Genomic DNA, 18713 nt, shown 5'->3' on the forward strand with positions numbered 1-18713 from the left:
GCTCAGTGTTAACGAACTTGTACGGTGTACATACAGTTTCACAATACATTCACAATAAATGTTGAAAAATGTCGGCACCGAGTTCAATACATTTAGCTGTACGTGTATGAACAGATTTTGTTGCTCGTTTCAGTTTCTCAGGGTTGTTCTTAATTTCGTCTATTGCATTCATAACGTGAGCAAATAATGCCTCACGTATATTGGTTTTTCCCTCATAAACTATGTCTTTCATCCATCTCCTTACACAAACATCCATTGGTGTTAAATCGGGCGATCTGGGTGGCCACAGACGTGTAGCACCACAACCAATCCATTTCTGGGGAAAATGTTCATTTAAACGTCTAGTAACGGCGTTGGTGAAATGTGGAGGCGCACCGTCATGTTGAAAATACATTTTCAATCGCGTAGCAAGTGGAAATCGTGCTTTACTTAAACCTCGTACAGTTTTGCGATTGTTTATTCGTGAAGTTGCTAAATTTCAGGCAAAAACTTTTATTAGCCGTAGCTCTGTAACCAAACATTTGTGGACCTATTTTATATGAACTATTATTCTTTAGTTTTACTTCTAGTATAACATATTATAATGTTTGCATATCTTCGTGAATCACCCTGCATATGCCACAAAACAACAGTGCTTTAATGGTTATTGGGAAGTATGGCTACCACCAATGTGGTTTATGGAAGGGGCTTGGGGAATATACTCAGCACAAAATTAATCTATCATTTGTGGTCCTTGGGAAGCATACTTAGGCGTATCCCAGAGGTTCTGGGAATACGTTTTACCACCTCTGTCTATGCCTGGCATCTGGTGGCGGTATACAGCACCAGGTCAATGAAAACTGCTACAACAATCAGTTTCTGTTTGTCGTGGGATCACTACTGTTGTCTTAACACATTGTTTCGCTACTGCAATATAAATTATTGTGGCCTGAATCAGCTCGTACGTTTATTGCGTGATACGGTTTCGAGGATTGTTTTCACATTGTAATAAGTAAACTTCAATATCGGTAACAAATTAAGGAAAAGGAAACATAAAATAAAAACAGGAAACACGGTTCATTACTTTTTATGTGTAATGGCAACACATAGCAGCACACAAAAGAAAAGTGGGAAATCTATTTACCACCAGTTTTAATACCTAACAAAGGCGCCGTGGTAATACATGTATCACCACAGTTTTTCGTCCTAAATCACAAAAACGAAATTATCAAAAAATAAACACAGGCAGTTGATCAAATTTGTAACGGGACAGCAAAAAAATTATCTTTGTTGAGCTTCCACAAAAAAAATGCGCCCGCGAAAGGGTTAACTTGCACGCAGGTATAAATGTAGTCGACATTTTTTCTTCCGCAAATTCCGTTAATAACTTTGAGTTTTCAAAACACTATGAGTTTAATCAATAAAACTTGATGGAAGGCTAAATTCCCTGTCTTCTTTTTAATGGTGACTTCGCTAGGAAGAGGATATTTCAATACGGCTCTGACAAAAGATAACGCTTTATAAAACAGCCAATGCAACTCGCAACATTTGCAATGTCATTAGACAACCTGTTTGTATCCCGTCCTGTCATAGCAACTCATCTACAGTCAGGAAAAGAGCCCTGTATCAATTTTTGAACATGTTTTAATATTTTTTCATTAATTCCTCATCTTTATTTAACCTGCTTGCAAAATCATAAAACTTGCAACATTCGTATAGGAAAAAAAAAAGTTGCAGATTTTTTCTTCCTCAAATTTCGTTAATAACTTTGAGTTTTCTGAACACTAAGAATAAATCAATAAAACTTGATGGAAGGCTAAACTTTTCTAGCTTGAAGGGGGAAACCAGATGGCGCTATGGTTGGTCCGCCTGATGGCGCAGCCATAGGTCAAACGGATATCAGCTGCGGTTTTTTAAATAGGAACCCCCATTTTTTATTACATATTCGTGTAGTACATAAAGAAATATGAATGTTTTAGTTGGACCACATTTTTCCCCTTGTGATAGATGGCGCTGTAATAGTGACAAACATATGGCTCACGATTTTAGACGAACAGTTGGTAACAGGTAGGTTTTTTAAATTAAAATACAGAACGTAGGTACGTTTGAACATTTTACTTCGGTTGTTCCAATGTGATACATGTACCTTTGTGAACTTATCCTTTCTGAGAACGCATGCTGTTACAGCGCGATTACCTGCAAATACCACATTAATGCAATAAATGCTCAAAATGATGTCCGTCAACCTCAATGCATTTGGCAATGCGTGTAACGACATTTCTCTCAACAGCGAGTAGTTCGCCTTCCGTAATGTTCACACATGCATTGACAATGCGCTGACGCACGTTGTCAGGCGTTGTCGGTGGATCAACTTTCCCTACAGAAGGAAATCCGGGGACGTCAGATCGGGTGAAAGTGTGGGCCATGGTATGGTGCTTCGACGGTCAATCCACCTGTCATGAAATATGCTATTCAATACCGCTTCAAATGGTTCAAATGGTTCTGAGCGCTTTGGGACTTAACTTCTGAGGTCATCAGTCCACTAGAACTTAGAACTACTTAAACCTAACGTAACCTAAGGACATCACACACATCCATGCCAGCGGTCGCGCGGTTCCAGACTGAAGCGCCTAGAACCACTCGGTCACACCGGCCGGCAATACCGCTTCAACCGCACGCGAGCTATGTGTCGGATATCCATCATGTTGGAAGTACATCGCCATTCTGTCATTCAGTGAAACATCTTGTAGTAACATCTGTAGAACAGTACGTAGGAAATCAGCATACATTGCACCATTTAGATTGCCACCGATAAAATGGGGGCCAATTATCCTTCCTCCCATAATGCCGCACCATACGTTAACCCGCCAAGTTCGCTGATGTTCCACTTGTCGCAGCCATCGTGGATTTTCCGTTGTCCAATAGTGCATATTAAGCCGGTTCACGTTATCGCTGTTGGTGAATGATGTTTCGTCGTTAAATACAACGCGTGCAAAAAATCTATCATCGTCCCGTAATTTCTCTTGTGCCCAGTGGCAGAACTGTACACGACGTTCAAGTCGTCGCCATGCAATTCCCGGTGCGTAGGAATATGGTACGGGTGCAATCGATGTTGATGTAGCATTCTCAACAACGACGTTTTTGAGATTCCCGATTATCGCGCAATTTGTCTGCTGCTGATGTGCGGATTAGCCGCGACAGCAGCTAAAACACCTGCTTGGGCATCATCATTTGTTGCAGGTCGTGGTTGACGTTTCACATGTGGCTGAACAATTCCTGTTTCCTTAAATAACGTAAGTATCCGGCGAACGGTCCAGACACTTGGATGATGTCATCCAGGATACCGAGCAGCATTAATAGCACACGCCCGTTGGGCATTTTGATCACAATAGCCATACATCAACACGATATTGGTAAACGGTCCATTTTAACACGGGTAATGTATCACGAAGCAAATACCGGAATGTTACGTGTTACCACGTACTTATACGTTTGTGACTATTACAGCGCCATCTACCACAAAGCGAAGAAAGTGGTCCAACTAAAACATTCATATTTCTTTACGTACTACACGAATATGTAATAAAAAATGGGGGTTCCTATTTTAAAAAATGCCGTTGATATCCGTTTGACCAATGGCAGCGCCGTCTAGCGGGCCAACCATAGCGCCATCTGGTTTCCCCCTTCAAGCTAGACGAGTTTCGTTCTTTGTAGTTTTTTCGTTTGGCCCGGTCACGATCAATGGACCACCCTGTATGTAATATATCAATATACCTTTGTCTCAGCATATGCCAATCGTACAAGGTCGAATGAGGTATCGTTGCGTGGAAAATTTTAACGTACAAGAGACGGTTAACTATCATAGGAAAAAGGGTATTTAAATGCCCAGCTTCATACCTACTTTTTACGAAGCTAATTTATTAATCACAAATAAGAGACGCTCTTTTCATATCACCTTATTACAAATCTCATTTAATTTGTTTTAAAATACTTAGTAAGTGCATAATTTGTATACCACATGTCATAGATAACAATTGTGAACAACGCCGCAGTCCATTATCTCTGCCCATTGTACAAGTTGACTTCTTTTAAAAGAATATACTTTCCGAAACGAAAAACAGGTTTGTCGTTTCCGCCTTGATTGTGATTTATCTATTCCAATTACGGAGTAACATGTTTCCATGAAGTATACAGTTAGAGGTTATTGTGGACTTCGTGATATATAAGGCAAGAAGCGAAGATTACGTTCTAATCTATACACTTTGAATTTATTTACTTCTTTGTATTTTATAGTCGTATTTGTAATTAAACCTCCCTTCAACAACTGGGAAATGTAAATATTATAGTTGAAAGATATAAATTACGAGCAATTATCCGTGGAAATGTATATACAAGGATGTTATTCATGATTATTATTTCGCTTCATTCGGTTCATTTTTAAAGATGTTTTCTCCACATTCTAACGACTACCCTTGTCCCAGCGACTCTACTTATTCCAAATACTGTCATTATTTAAAACTACGAAAGTTTCACACTGGTTCACTGGTTGTCAATTGAAACATTCGTGTGCTCTTTGCACCAAGCTGCGATAATCTGCCTTCGTTCTTCTCAAAATCGTCTTGTAAGCGCGGCACAAGCTGCGAAGTGCACTGCTGCAGATGCCTTCCCGCTCGAAAGCTCACAAGTGAGTGAACGGTACGAATTGTGTCGGCAACATTCACGTAATATCGCCTGTGTTCGGCTCCGACCAACGTGCGGCAGCGAGATGTGGAGGTAGCTGAGTTGCAGACGGCCGTCTGCGCAACTGCGCGTACTCTTTAGTGTGCAGTGAAAAGGATGGGTGACCGGGCACTTAGCCAAGTGGTCTAGCTAGCCCACAAGTAAATGCGGACCTGGTGTACACAGTAAGATTTGTTTTTACTAACATTCACAAGGAAATGGAAGACAGGTCTAGTAAACTGATGTCTATATAAATAAAAATGAAAATGTTGGTGTGATCAAAATCGTTAATTTCTGTAGGTTTATCACCGAGTGTCCACCCCAATGGCTGAGTGGTCAGCGAGACGGATTGCCGTCCTACAGGCCCGGGTTCGATTCCCGGCTGGATCGGAGATTTTCTCTGCTCACAGCCCGGGTGTTGTCTTCATCATCATTTCATCCCCATCCGGCGCGCAGGTCGCCCAGTGTGGCGTCGAATGTAATAAGACCTGCACCAAGGCTGCCGAACCTGTCCCGCAAGGGGCCTCTCGGCCAATGACGCCAAACACTCATTTCCATCAGTGACTGCTTTGAAATTTTTTCACATAACGTTGAATTGTAGTACGGGTGCGTTTTTAGATACCCAGTTCTTTAATATATGTATATATAAATGAAAAGTATGGTTATCAAAAATCTCATTTCCGATTTACTTCAAATTTTTATATGTTACCATAATAAACGATCAGACAGCTATAGGCTGTATAATTTCTAATATATAAATATGTATATAAAATATGCAATAGTGAAACAGGAAAGTTGTATTTATGGCTTATTGGTTTATGATTAAAATGCTACTACAGAATCTGAATTTGCAATAACAATAAACAAGGCTCAAGTTCAGGAATGGGGGAGGTAAGAGAAGACTGATACAAGGATGGGATGAAATGGGTGTAGAGAACACGAAGGAGGAGATGGGCAGAGAGAAAGGAGGAGAAGGTGGAGAGAGAGGGGGATGAGAAAATGGAGAGAGAGGGACGAGGCAAAGATAGAGAGGGAAGTAGAAGGAGAGAGGGGGATAAAAAGCTGGATCGAGAAGAGGAGGAGAAAGATAGAGAGAGAGGGAGGGGGAGAATATAGAAAGTGTGGAGAAGATGGAAAGAGAGGAGGAGGAGATTACGGAGAGAAAGGAGAAGATACAGAGAGAGGGAGGAGAAGATGGAGAGAGAGAGGAGAGGAGAATATAGAAAGTGTGGAGAAGATGGAAAGAGAGGAGGAGGAGATTACAGAGAGAAAGGAGAAGATACAGAGAGAGGCAGGAGAAGATGGAGAGAGAGGAGAGGAGAAGATGGAGTTAGAGGAGGAGGAGAATATGGAGGGAGAGGGGAGGAGAAGATACAGATAGAGGGGAGGAGAAGATTGAGAGAGAGAAGAGGAGAAGATGGTGAGAGAGGAAAGATGGAGAGAGAGAAGGAGGAAAATATGGAGAGAGTGGTGAAGAGGAGATGGAAATAGAGGAGGAGGAGAATATGGAGAGAGAGGAAAAGGAGAAGATACAGAGAGAGGAGAGGAGAAGATGGAGAGAGATGATGAACAGAGAGAGGAAGAAGGAGGAGGAGATGGACAGAGGTAGGAGAGAGAAGGAGCTTAGGACGTACATCCAATTCCCATACATGTTAAAAAAGTGTGGTTTCTCTTTTTTTCTTTCATTTCCATTTAAGTAAACCATGTGGCTGCATACAGCCACTCCTCAAAAATAAGAAAGAAAATAAAGAAAACTCACCTGGTTAGCATAGTCCGGCGACACGCTGCCGTAACCGTAGCCATTCACCGACGCCTCCGTGGATATCTTTGTGTACTCGGCGCTGTCTGGCTTCCCCTGCTGGTTCTGCAACACGCGACAACACACAATTATGGAATGTGGTACAAGATGGCAAAGCGGTACAATGTTACCGACACACTCGTGGAACCCACTGCGGTAGCAAAATTGGTTCAAATGGCTCTGAGCACTATGGTACTTAACATCTGAGGTCATCAGTCCCCTAGCACTTAGAACTACTTAAAGCTAACTAACCTAAGGACATCACACACATCCATGCCCGAGGCCGGATTGGAACCTGCGACCGTAGCGGTCGCGCGGTTCCAGACTGAAGCGCCTAGAACCACACGGCCAGTAAGCCCAGCACCTGTAGTAGCAGCAGAAGGTCACCGACGATGGCGGCTGAGTATAGGCTTGTTCTGCACACCTACACCACGTATGCCCGCACAGCCAATGAATATTCAGTATTTTCTGAGCGCTCTGCTGTGAATTCTGTCGGGCGCGGCTGTTCTAATTGATACACGTCGATATTTGCTGTAAATTATTTGTCGGCACTGGCGCCTTCTCACTAGTAGCTTCCATTGTTGTGTGCTTCAGTATCAACCCGTTACCGTTACATTTCAACAGGTAATTTCTTTGATTATCAACAAAACTTATTAAGTAGTAGAAAGCTAATTAACAATGTAAAATGCACTTATATTCTTGGAGCGTTTATTCGTCTTTTACAGTTGTCTGAATATCAAGTATGAAATTGATACACCGCGCCTGATTGCGTTTTTTATAGAAATTTTATGATTTTAAGTGTTATATACTTCATGATGGTAGGCTGCAGTAAGACGTATAATAATGCTGCAGATATCCAAAAGGTGCTATTCAAAGAGCCTTATAATGAATTTCAAGAGGATTTTGAAGACGAAGTGTACACAAATTGTGATGGGGTAGTTGAAGTCCAACCGGAAGATTCGGAAACAGAGGAAGACGACAGTGAAGATGACAAGGAGGTACTTGAGGAAAACGGCCATTACTGTATTGGAAGGGACAAAGAGACAAAATGTAATAAAGTTCCACCATCGCAGAGAGTACTATTCGGGGCTCTCAAAATTATTTGGAAGTGACCTGGACCTATGGGTGTGGCAAAAGCAACGAGAACGCTACAGATGTCTCATAAATTAGGCTCTTCATACGACCCCACAAGAATTAGTCCATAGGGGTTAAATCCGGCGGTCGTGGAGGCCACGCGGTTGGACCACCACGGCCTATCCATCTTTCACCATACCGTCTGTTGAGATGTCTCCGGACCGGCAGTGAAAAGTGAGGTGGTGCTCCATCATGCTGAAACCACATTTCCTGATGGGCATTCAATAGCACAGCTTCCAAGAACGGGTCCATTACGTGTCCTAGGGAGACTACGTATGCGGGACCCGTGAGTTTGTATGGAAGGATGTATGGTCCAATCACATGACCGTCCAGAATACCTGTCCACACGTTAATTCCAAACCTGTCTTGAAATCCCTGAACATGCGGGGCATGAGGGTTTTCGTCCGCCCAGACGTGGCTATTTCGAGCATTCAGAAGACAATCCGTCGTGAACCTACATTCATCTGTGAAGAGAACTCGACGTGGAAACAGGGGCGCGTCGAAGCAACGGTGCAGGAACCGTGTGCAGAAGGCGACGCGTTGTGGAAAGTCTGCTGGACCCAAAGCGTGTACCCTTTGTAAGTGGAACGTGTAAGGGGTCCATAGGCCCTTACTACACTCCTGGAAATGGAAAAAAGAACACATTGACACCGGTGTGTCAGACCCACCATACTTGCTCCGGACACTGCGAGAGGGCTGTACAGGCAATGATCACACGCACGGCACAGCGGACACACCAGGAACCGCGGTGTTGGCCGTCGAATGGCGCTAGCTGCGCAGCATTTGTGCACCGCCGCCGTCAGTGTCAGCCAGTTTGCCGTGGCATACGGAGCTCCATCGCAGTCTTTAACACTGGTAGCATGCCGCGACAGCGTGGACGCGAACCGTATGTGCAGTTGACGGACTTTGAGCGAGGGCGTATAGTGGGCATGCGGGAGGCCGGGTGGACGTACCGCCGAATTGCTCAACACGTGGGGCGTGAGGTCTCCACAGTACATCGATGTTGTCGCCAGTGGTCGGCGGAAGGTGCACGTGCCTGTCGACCTGGGACAGGACCGCAGCGACGCACGGATGCACGCCAAGACCGTAGGATCCTACGCAGTGCCGTAGGGGACCGCACCGCCACTTCCCAGCAAATTAGGGACACTGTTGCTCCTGGGGTATCGGCGAGGACCATTCGCAACCGTCTCCATGAAGCTGGGCTACGGTCCCGCACACCGTTAGGCCGTCTTCCGCTCACGCCCCAACATCGTGCAGCCCGCCTCCAGTGGTGTCGCGACAGGCGTGAATGGAGGGACGAATGGAGACGTGTCGTCTTCAGCGATAAGAGTCGCTTCTGCCTTGGTGCCAATGATGGTCGTATGCGTGTTTGGCGCCGTGCAGGTGAGCGCCACAATCAGGACTGCATACGACCGAGGCACACAGGGCCAACACCCGGCATCATGGTGTGGAGAGTGATCTCCTACACTGGCCGTACACCACTGGTGATCGTCGAGGGGACACTGAATAGTGCACGGTACATCCAAACCGTCATCGAACCCATCGTTCTACCATTCCTAGACCGGCAAGGGAACTTGCTGTTCCAACAGGACAATGCACGTCCGCATGTATCCCGTGCCACCCAACGTGCTCTAGAAGGTGTAAGTCAACTACCCTGGCCAGCAAGATCTCCGGATCTGTCCCCCATTGAGCATGTTTGGGACTGGATGAAGCGTCGTCTCACGCGGTCTGCACGTCCAGCACGAACGCTGGTCCACCTGAGGCGCCAGGTGGAAATGGCATGGCAAGCCGTTCCACAGGACTACATCCAGCATCTCTACGATCGTCTCCATAGGAGAATAGCAGCCTGCATTGCTGCGAAAGGTGGATATACACTGTACTAGTGCCGACATTGTGCATGCTCTGTTGCCTGTGTCTATGTGCCTGTGGTTCTGTCAGTGTGATCATGTGATGTATCTGACCCCAGGAATGTGTCAATAAAGTTTCCCCTTCCTGGGACAATAAATTCACGGTGTTCTTATTTCAATTTGCAGGAGTGTATAACTTTGCACTTGGCACTGGTCGATAGGACGAATGATGGATTGTGACGTGTTGAGAGATCGAGTGTCTAGATGCGCCAGTGTGGTTGGCGGGTATGTGTGTGTGAAGGCCATTGTTGAAATACAGGGCTTTAACGGAGAAGGGTGTCGCCATCGCCGTGGTTAGACCCCTATGTAATAGATTAATGCCGGGAAAGTGCTGAAGTGTCATTACGAAAGTGATCAGTGACGTTACTAGTGCCGATATTTGGTTTGGCGTCTACCGCGCCGGCCTAACCTTGGATTGCAGTGTTAAATGCAGTGATGGATTAGCGTGTGACGATAATGGAAAACGAAGAAAGCCTGTGCTGCGATTAGCCGTAATTAGATGTGTATGGCGAAGGCAGTGGCTGTCTCCTTTTTTGTGTTTTGAGAAGAATATAAGTTCGTAATTAGTAAAACTGTGTTGGTGTTCCTCATTACCAGACATTCAGCAGAACGAACTGGAAAGTAACAACTTCCGTAGCAGTCAATTCCGATTACCAGCCCCATTAGGTTCACGGTCATGTTACTAATAAATATTGGACTGCTATTCGATCAGATCAGGTCGGGATAAAAACGGAGGTGTTGCAAACGGATGTAATTGTTGCTCATGCAGGACGTCCAAGACGGTACTGTGACTAACAGCCATTGCACGCGCAATTGTTCGCGAACTCCTTGACGGGCTATCTCCAATGTGACTCAGTACACCTTCTTCAAATTCGGAAGTACGGCGTCGCCGTGGAGCCCCACAGTCCTGCCTCCTCACGGTGAAGGTACCAGTTTCTCGTAGCCGTTGTGTAACTTGGGCAGACAGTTTGTGCGATGGAGCGTGACGGTGTGGAAAACGTTCGTGATACAGCCGACTAGCAGCTCTCCCGTTACCTCCAGCTTCGCCGTACACAAGGAGCACGTCTGTGTATTCCGCAAACGTGTACTGCACCATGTTTCCTCTATCGGTGATGTACAGGTATTGACTCCGTCTCACAGCAAGGCGGACAATAAGTGACATCTGGGGATCGTTTGCCGTAGTACACGTCATCGAGTCTACCCTGTTGCATACCAGGACAGGGAACTCTGGGACGTTTCTCTTGCCATAAGTAGACGTTGACGAGGTACACATCTGAACTGAAACTGTCGTTGAACGGAAACGATACGATTCCTATTCAAAATGTTGTGTACTCACTACCCTCTACATGTCCTAGAAGTGCGTAACGGGAATTGCGACCACCCTGTATAGTGTGAGAGTGAGTTTTACTCCACTTCAGTTGTGTGTGACTGTTTTCATAGAGCTTATGATAAAAGAATGGTACACAAATGACAGTGGCAATTAAGAACATTATGGCATCCCTGAAAGTCTTAATTATTCATCGCCAATATCTAATCAGCCTATGCATTCGGGAGCACGACGGTTCAATCCCGCGTCCGGCCATCCTGCTTTAGGTTTTCCGTGATTTCTCTAAATCGCTCCAGGCAAATGACGGGATGGTTCCTTTGAAAGGGCACGGCCGACTTCCTTCCCCGTCCTTCCCTAATCCGATGAGACCGATGACCTCGCTGTCTGGTCTCCTTCCCCAAACAACCCAACTAATCAGCCTATCACTCATTTGTAGCGATACTCTTTGCAGTCGAGACGACAATCAACAGATCCACAACTCTGATATTTTCCGAATGACGCACAACTGTAGAAGACACGAGATGAGTGCAAAGAAGATTTATGCACTGGCACCTATAATCCGTCTTGATTGCAAAAAATGTTTCTTCACATGACCGGTTTCGGTTCCTCAAGAACCATCTTCAGATCTGCAATTCCGTTTACAGGAGTAACCCGCCCACACTCAGCAACCTTCACATGGTGCGTCTCCACTGCCTGTTTGAGTGGACCAAGCAAGTGATGCAGCATGTGAAGGTTGCTGAGTGTGGACTGGTTACTCCTGTAACCGGAATCGCAGATCTGAAGATGGTTCTTGAGGAACCGAAACCGGTCGTGTGATTGAACATTTTTTGCAATCAAGGCGGATTATAATTAGCAGTGTATAACAAGTGATTGCAGTATCCCTGCAGATATTATGCCTGTTTTTGCGAACATTTATGGTTGAAATGGCTCTTAGCAGTAGTCCGTATTTCAACTGTAGGGACGCTCAGTATTTGTTTGTGTACGTGTTAATCATATGTGGTTAAGGCAGCAGAAATGAACCAAGAAAAGTTGAAGAAACTACAGGCCCAGGTGCGGATTGGAGGGATACGCACACCGCGAAGGAAGAAGAAGGTTGTTCATGCAACCGCAGCCACTAATGACAAGAAGTTGCAAAGTTTGTTGAAGAAGCTTTCAGTAAATACTACACCGGGCATCGAAGAAGTAAATATGATCAAGGATGACGGTACTGTAATTCACTTTAATAATCCTAAAGCCCAGGCGTCTTTATGGCCAATACATTTGCCATCACTGGCCTTGGAGAAACCAAGCAAACTACAATGTTACCGGATATTCTAAGTCAGTTGGGCACTGAAGGTTTGACTCAATTAAAGCGCCTGGCATCGAGTGTGGCAAACAGTGCTGCAGGCGGCAAAGCTAGCACTGAAGAAGACGACGAAGTTCCTGAACTTGTTGAGAACTTCGACGAGGCAAGTAAGGAAGAGGTTGCAGTAATATCAGATAAATCCAAGGGGAAGGACGCGGATGGATCCGCAGGTGACAGAAAACAGGAAGAAAAATCCAAAGAAAATAAAGCGGAAGCAACAAACAAGGACAAGGAGAACTGAAGAATCTGAAGTGTCAGTTATTTTGCCGTGAAGAGTAGCTGTACCCCTGAATCCTCCAAGCAGCGGCAGCAGTCTTCATGGACATTTTGATGTGCATTTGCAACATCAGTTCTATAAAAATTTACTCTCACTGTATGTGAATAGAATAAAAATCAAAGTTTAATAAAAAATAACTTTGAGTGATTGTATACTTGCTTGATATAATCGAAAGAAAAAAGTTAATTTTCATTTCTCTTACATGTTATAAAGCTCTTAAACTTCGGAAGAGAAATGTTGAGTTAGTGTCTTAAAGTTGTTTTGTATTCTTTAACCACACTATTTTGTAAGCTGTTGAGCAAATGAGACTTAACTTTCTTCTTCTTCTTCTTCTGTAGTGGTCAATCCAACGATTGGTTTGGAACAGCTACAATGGCAGCTTGTCTCCATTCTGTGCGTCTTTCAGCTTTTCTCTTCATTTCTTTATAGGTGTTACATCCCACATCTTTCACGATTTGATCCATGTACCTCAGTCGTGGTCTTCCTCTTGGTCTTTTTCCCTCGACATATCCCTCTATGATTGTGTTCAGGAGTCCTTTATGTCTTAATAGATGGCCTGTAAATTGCACTCTTCTTTTAACAATGAAACTCCAGAAGCTTCTCTTCTCACCTGCTCTTTCCAGAACCACTTCGTTTGTGACCTTGTCGATCCATTTTATTTTGAGCATGCGTCTATAGCACCACATTTCAAAAGAATTTAGCTTCTGGTCTTCCTCTGTCCCGAGAGTCCATGTTTCACACCCATAGCATGCCACACTCCACACATATGATTTCAAAAATCTTTTCCTGATTTCAAGGCTGATGCTCTTAGATGTTAATATGTTTTTCTTCATGTTAAAAGCAGCCTTTGCTTGAGCTATTCTACTTCTCACTTCTGCCTTGCTCCTTCCATCCCTGGTAATATTACTGCCCAGATAAGTAAATTTATCAACTTGTTCAAGCAGTTCATTGCCTACATGAACTTGGACTTTCACTTGATCTTCTTTGTCACATGCCATTACTTTTGTTTTTGCTTTATTAATTCTCATATTATATTCTTCACCCATAACTTTATCCATTTTATTCAGTAAGACTACAAGCTCTTCTTCACTTTCAGCCAGGACAGCTATATCATCGGCATATCTTATCATATCTATTCGTTGGCCATGAATTACTACATCTGTCTGTGAATTTTCCCTTACTGTTCTCAGCGCCTCTTCGATGTATACGTTAAAGATAACAGGGGATAGTGCGCAACCTTGTCAGACACCTTTCCGTATCTGCACCTCTTCTTGTTTTGTCCGTCCACGGATAACTGCTGTCTCGTTTTTGTACTGGTTCCATACCATTTTTCTATCTTTATGGTCTATTCTTACTTTTTTGAGTACCTCAAACATCTTATCCCATTTAACATTATGAAAGGCTTTCTCTACATCTACGAAAGCTATGTATGTTTTCAGGTTCTTATCTAGTCTTTTCTCTATTATTAGTTTTAGAGCAAATATTGCTTCTCTGGTTCCTCTATCTTTCCGGAATCGAAACTGGTCTTCGGAGAGTGTAGCTTCGACTTTTTGATTTAACTATCAGATTGTATAATAAAACTGATAAAAAAGCACTATGAGAATTAACATCTGAGGTCATCAGTCCCCTAGACTTAGAACTACTTAAACCTAACTAACCTAAGGACATCACACACATCCATGCTCCAGGCACGATTCGAACCTGCGACCGTAGCAGCAGCGCGGTTCCGGACTGAAGCGCCTAGAGCCGCTCGGCCACCGCGGCCGGCTGAACATTTATGCCACGTGAATGTGAGGTTCACATGCCCACCTGCAACAGCCTCGTGAAATATCTGGCTGCTACAACGGCACGTTTTCGGCAGTCATGTCCAGTGGAGATGCAGCTAGCCGCTGGAGTGTCCAGCAGCTGGACTCACCTGTTGGCTGTGCAGCTGCTGTCGAGCCTCGTCTGCCTCCAGCACGTCCAGCGGTATCTCCCGGAAGCTGGTCACGGTGTACGTGACGCACGCCACGAAGATGAATGTGATCAGCGTGAAGACAGCCCGCACGTGTCCGCCCAGCACGCGGCCTGCCATACAAAACAACACAACACCAACATCTCGTCCCTGTAAACTTTCAGTCTCTAACTCAACCGACAAGAAATGTAAAACGTCAGTCGCCGTGCACTGTGATCAATCGTCGTGAGTACACCCTACAAGTCTGGCCGGATATTGACTTTACTCAGTATAAGCACACTGACGACTCCCTTCTCCTCCCCCCACTGCCGCCCCCCCCCACCCCCATCTCCCTGAACACACACATACAGGGTGTTACAAAAAGGTACGGCCAAACTTTCAGGAAACATTCCTCACACACAAAGAAAGAAAAGATGTTATGTGGACATGTGTCCGGAAACGCTTACTTTCCAAGTTAGAGCTCATTTTATTACTTCTCTTCAAATCACATTAATCATGGAATGGAAACACACAGCAACAGAACGTACCAGCGTGACTTCAAATACTTTGTTACAGGAAATATTCAAAATGTCCTCTGTTAGCGAGGATACATGCATCCACCCTCCATCGCATGGAATCCCTGATGCGCTGATGCAGCCCCGGAGAATGGCGTATTGTATCACAGCCGTCCACAATACGAGCACGAAGAGTCTCTACATTTGGTACCGTGGTTGCGTAGACAAGAGCTTTCAAATGCCCCCCATACATGAAAGTCAAGAGGGTTGAGGTCAGGAGAGCGTGGAGGCCGTGGAATTGGTCCGCCTCTATCAATCCATCGGTCACCGAATCTGTTGTTGAGAAGCGTACGAACACTTCGACTGAAATGTGCAGGAGCTCCATCGTGCATGAACCACATGTTGTGTCGTACTTGTAAAGGCACATGTTCTAGCAGCACAGGTAGAGTATCCCGTATGAAATCATGATAACGTGCTCCATTGAGCGCAGGTGGAAAAACATGGGGCCCAATCGATAAATCACCAACAATGCCTGCCCAAACGTTCACAGAAAATCTGTGTTGATGACGTGATTGCACAATTGCGTACGCATTTTCGTCAGCCCACACATGTTGATTGCGAAAATTTACAATTTGATCACGTTGGAATGAAGCCTCATCCGTAAAGAGAACATTTGCACTGAAGATTGACACATTGTTGGATGAACCATTCGCAGAAGTGTACCCGTGGAGGCCAATCAGCTGCTGATAGTGCCTGCACACGCTGTACATGGTACGGAAACAACTGATCCTCCCGTAGCACTCTCCATACAGTGGCGTGGTCAACGTTACCTTGTACAGCAGCAACTTCTCTGACGCTGACATTAGGGTTATCGTCAACTGCACGAAGAATTGCCTCGTCCATTGCAGGTGTCCTCGTCGTTCTAGGTCTTCCCCAGTCGCGAGTCATAGGCTGGAATGTTCCGTGCTCCCTAAGACGCCGATCAATTGCTTCGAACGTCTTCCTGTTGGGACACCTTCGTTCTGGAAATCTGTCTCGATACAAATGCACCGCGCCACGGCTGTTGCCCCGTGCTAATCCATACATCAAATGGGCATCTGCCAACTCCGCATTTGTAAACATTGCACTGACTGCAAAACCACGTTCGTGATGAACACTAACCTGTTGATGCTACGTACTGATGTGCTTGATGCTAGTACTGTAGAGCAATGAGTCGCATGTCAACACAAGCACCGAAGTCAACATTACCTTCCTTCAATTGGGCCAACTGGCGGTGAATCGAGGAAGTACAGTACATACTGACGAAACTAAAATGAGCTATAACATGGAAATTAAGCGTTTCCGGACACATGTCCACATAACATCTTTTCTTTATTTGTGTGTGAGGAATGTTTCCTAAAAGTTTGGCCGTACCTTTTTGTAACACCCTGTATATACAAATACATTATAACTGAGGTTTTACGAGGGTAAGTCAATTATTATCTGCAAAGTCATCATCAGTGTTCTGCCAAAAGGCAGGTTTTCACAGGGTAGTTCTCCAGGCTGTCCGGTCTTCTGCCATCCTCTTTCAGGTCTGCATAATTTCCTCTTCCCTTTATGTCGTCTATCATCTTGTATCTCCTTCTTCCTCTCAGTCTTCTCCTACAAACCAGTCCTTCCAAAGCATCTGCTAGCAAGCACTTCCTTCTCAATGAATGTTCCAACCAATTCTTTTTCCTTTCTCTTACAATCTTAGCGGACATCTTCTCTCACCGACCCTTTCCAATACTTTTTCATTACTCACTCTTTCCATCCAGCTTATTCTCTCCATTCTCCTCCACATCCACATCTCAAATGCTTCTAACCTTTTATCATCCTCTCGTCTCAACGTCCATGTTTCTGCCCCATATAGTGCCACACTCCAGACAAAACATTTGCTTTTTCCTTAGACCTTTATCTAACTTGCCACATAAATGTCTCCTCTTTCTGTTGAATGCTTCCTTCGCTATGGCAATTCGAGTTTTCACCTCCTGGTGACATCTCAAGTCTTCAGTTGTTGTGCTTCCGAGATATTTAAATTCACTTACTTGGCTAATGGTAGATCGTCCTATTTTAATATTGGACAGTCTGCGTCTTGTACTGATGACCATACTCTTTGTTTTTGCTGTGTTTATTTGCACCCCATATTCCACACAAGCTTCATGCTGATCTTTCAGCATGTTATTCTCTGTCCGCTCACTTTCTTCCACTAATACCATGTCATCAGCAAATTTTATACATTCTATTCTCTTTCCACCAATACATAATCCTCTTTTCCCATATAAGCCTTTCGCAATAATCTCTTCAAGGTATGCATTAAACAACAGTGGAGAAAGGCAACAACCTTGTCTAACACCTTGTCCAATGCTGCTTCCTTCTGACATTTCATTTCCAATCCTTATCCTTACTTTCTGGTGTAAATATAGATTCTGTATCAGTCATCTCTCTTTCCATTCTGCTCCCTTCCTCTTCAAAATATCCATCAGCTTGTTCCACTGAACTCTGTCAAAAGCCTTTTCTAAATCTATAAAAACAGCAAAGATTTCTCTGCCTTTTTCCATATATCTTTCCCCTATAGTTATTAACAGGCCAATAGCATCTCTTGTTCCTTTTCCTCTTCTAAATCCGGACTGCTCCTCTGCAATTCCTCTATCCAGCTTGCCATATAGCCTTCTGTTCAACACTCTCAGCAAGAGTTTAGCTGCCTGAGAAATTACACTGATGGTCAGATACTCTTCACATTGTTTAGTGTTTCCGCAAAGTAATAATGAAATTTTATTGTAATTAAATAGGGAACTTACAGGAACATCATTTTTCGAAATAGTCTCCTTGCGTTTCAACGCACTTTGTCCATCGTTGTACATGCTTCCTGATGCCCTCATAAAAGAAGGTTCTAGGTTGAACTGCGAGCCAGGAATGCGCCGCTTCTTTCACTGCTTCGTCCGAGGCAAATCTACGACCCCTTAATGCCTGTTTGAGTGGACCAAACAAGTGATAGTCGGAAGGCGTAGATCGGGACAATATGTAGGATGATCCAGTACTTCAAATTTGAGTTTCTGGAGAGTTTCAGCAGTGTGGGCAGCAGTATTTGGACGGGCATTGTCGTACAACAACACAACACCTTTTGACAGCAATCCTCGGCGCCTGCTTCGAATTGCAGGCTTTCGCCTGGAAGTAAGCATCTCACTGTAACGTACACTGTTTGTTGTGGTGCTCCTTTCCCCATAATGTTCCAGTACTGGACCTTGTGCGTCCCAAAAAACCGTAAGCATCAGTTTTCCTGCGGACGCTTGGGTCTTCAACTATTTCCTGCATGGCGAATTTCGATGTTTCCATCCCATACTCTGCCGTTTACCCTCCGGATCGTAATGATGCATCCATGTTTCGTCACCAGTAATGATCCTGTCTAAGAAGTTGTCCCCTTCGCTACCATAGCGATCCAAATGTTTTTTTGCAGATGCCCAGGCGAGTTTGTTTATGCAACAGTGTGAGTTGTTTTGGGACCCATCTTGCACGAACTGTATGAAACCCAAGTCTGTTGTGGATGATTTCGTAGGCAGCACCGTGACTAATTTGCAGACGATGTGCCACTTCGTCAATAGTTATTCGTCTAAAAGAGAGTCATTTCACGTGAACGCTCAGTGGTTTCTTCATTTGTCGCGGTAAACGGTCGTCCGGCTCCTTCATCGTGCGTAACACTTGTGCAACCATTTCGGAATTTTTCAATCCATTCGTAGACACTCCATTGTGGCAAAACACTG

The 18713-nt window shown here is 44.5% G+C and overlaps 1 protein-coding gene across 1 annotated transcript in view; it reads right to left on the reverse strand.

The window, feature by feature from the left end:
* Nucleotides 1-18713, reverse strand: part of LOC126109458 (membrane-associated transporter protein-like) — a 182763-nt gene that overhangs the window by 92889 nt on the left and 71161 nt on the right. The window contains exons 5-7 of the mRNA XM_049914487.1: nucleotides 14416-14553; nucleotides 12213-12382; nucleotides 6458-6562 (exon numbers count right to left, since the gene is read on the reverse strand). Of these exons, the coding sequence (XP_049770444.1) occupies nucleotides 6458-6562; nucleotides 12213-12382; nucleotides 14416-14553 (413 nt within the window). The remainder of the gene's footprint in view (nucleotides 1-6457; nucleotides 6563-12212; nucleotides 12383-14415; nucleotides 14554-18713) is intronic.

The sequence above is a fragment of the Schistocerca cancellata genome, chromosome 12 (genome assembly GCF_023864275.1).
Source record: "Schistocerca cancellata isolate TAMUIC-IGC-003103 chromosome 12, iqSchCanc2.1, whole genome shotgun sequence".
Lineage (NCBI taxonomy): Eukaryota > Metazoa > Arthropoda > Insecta > Orthoptera > Acrididae > Schistocerca > Schistocerca cancellata.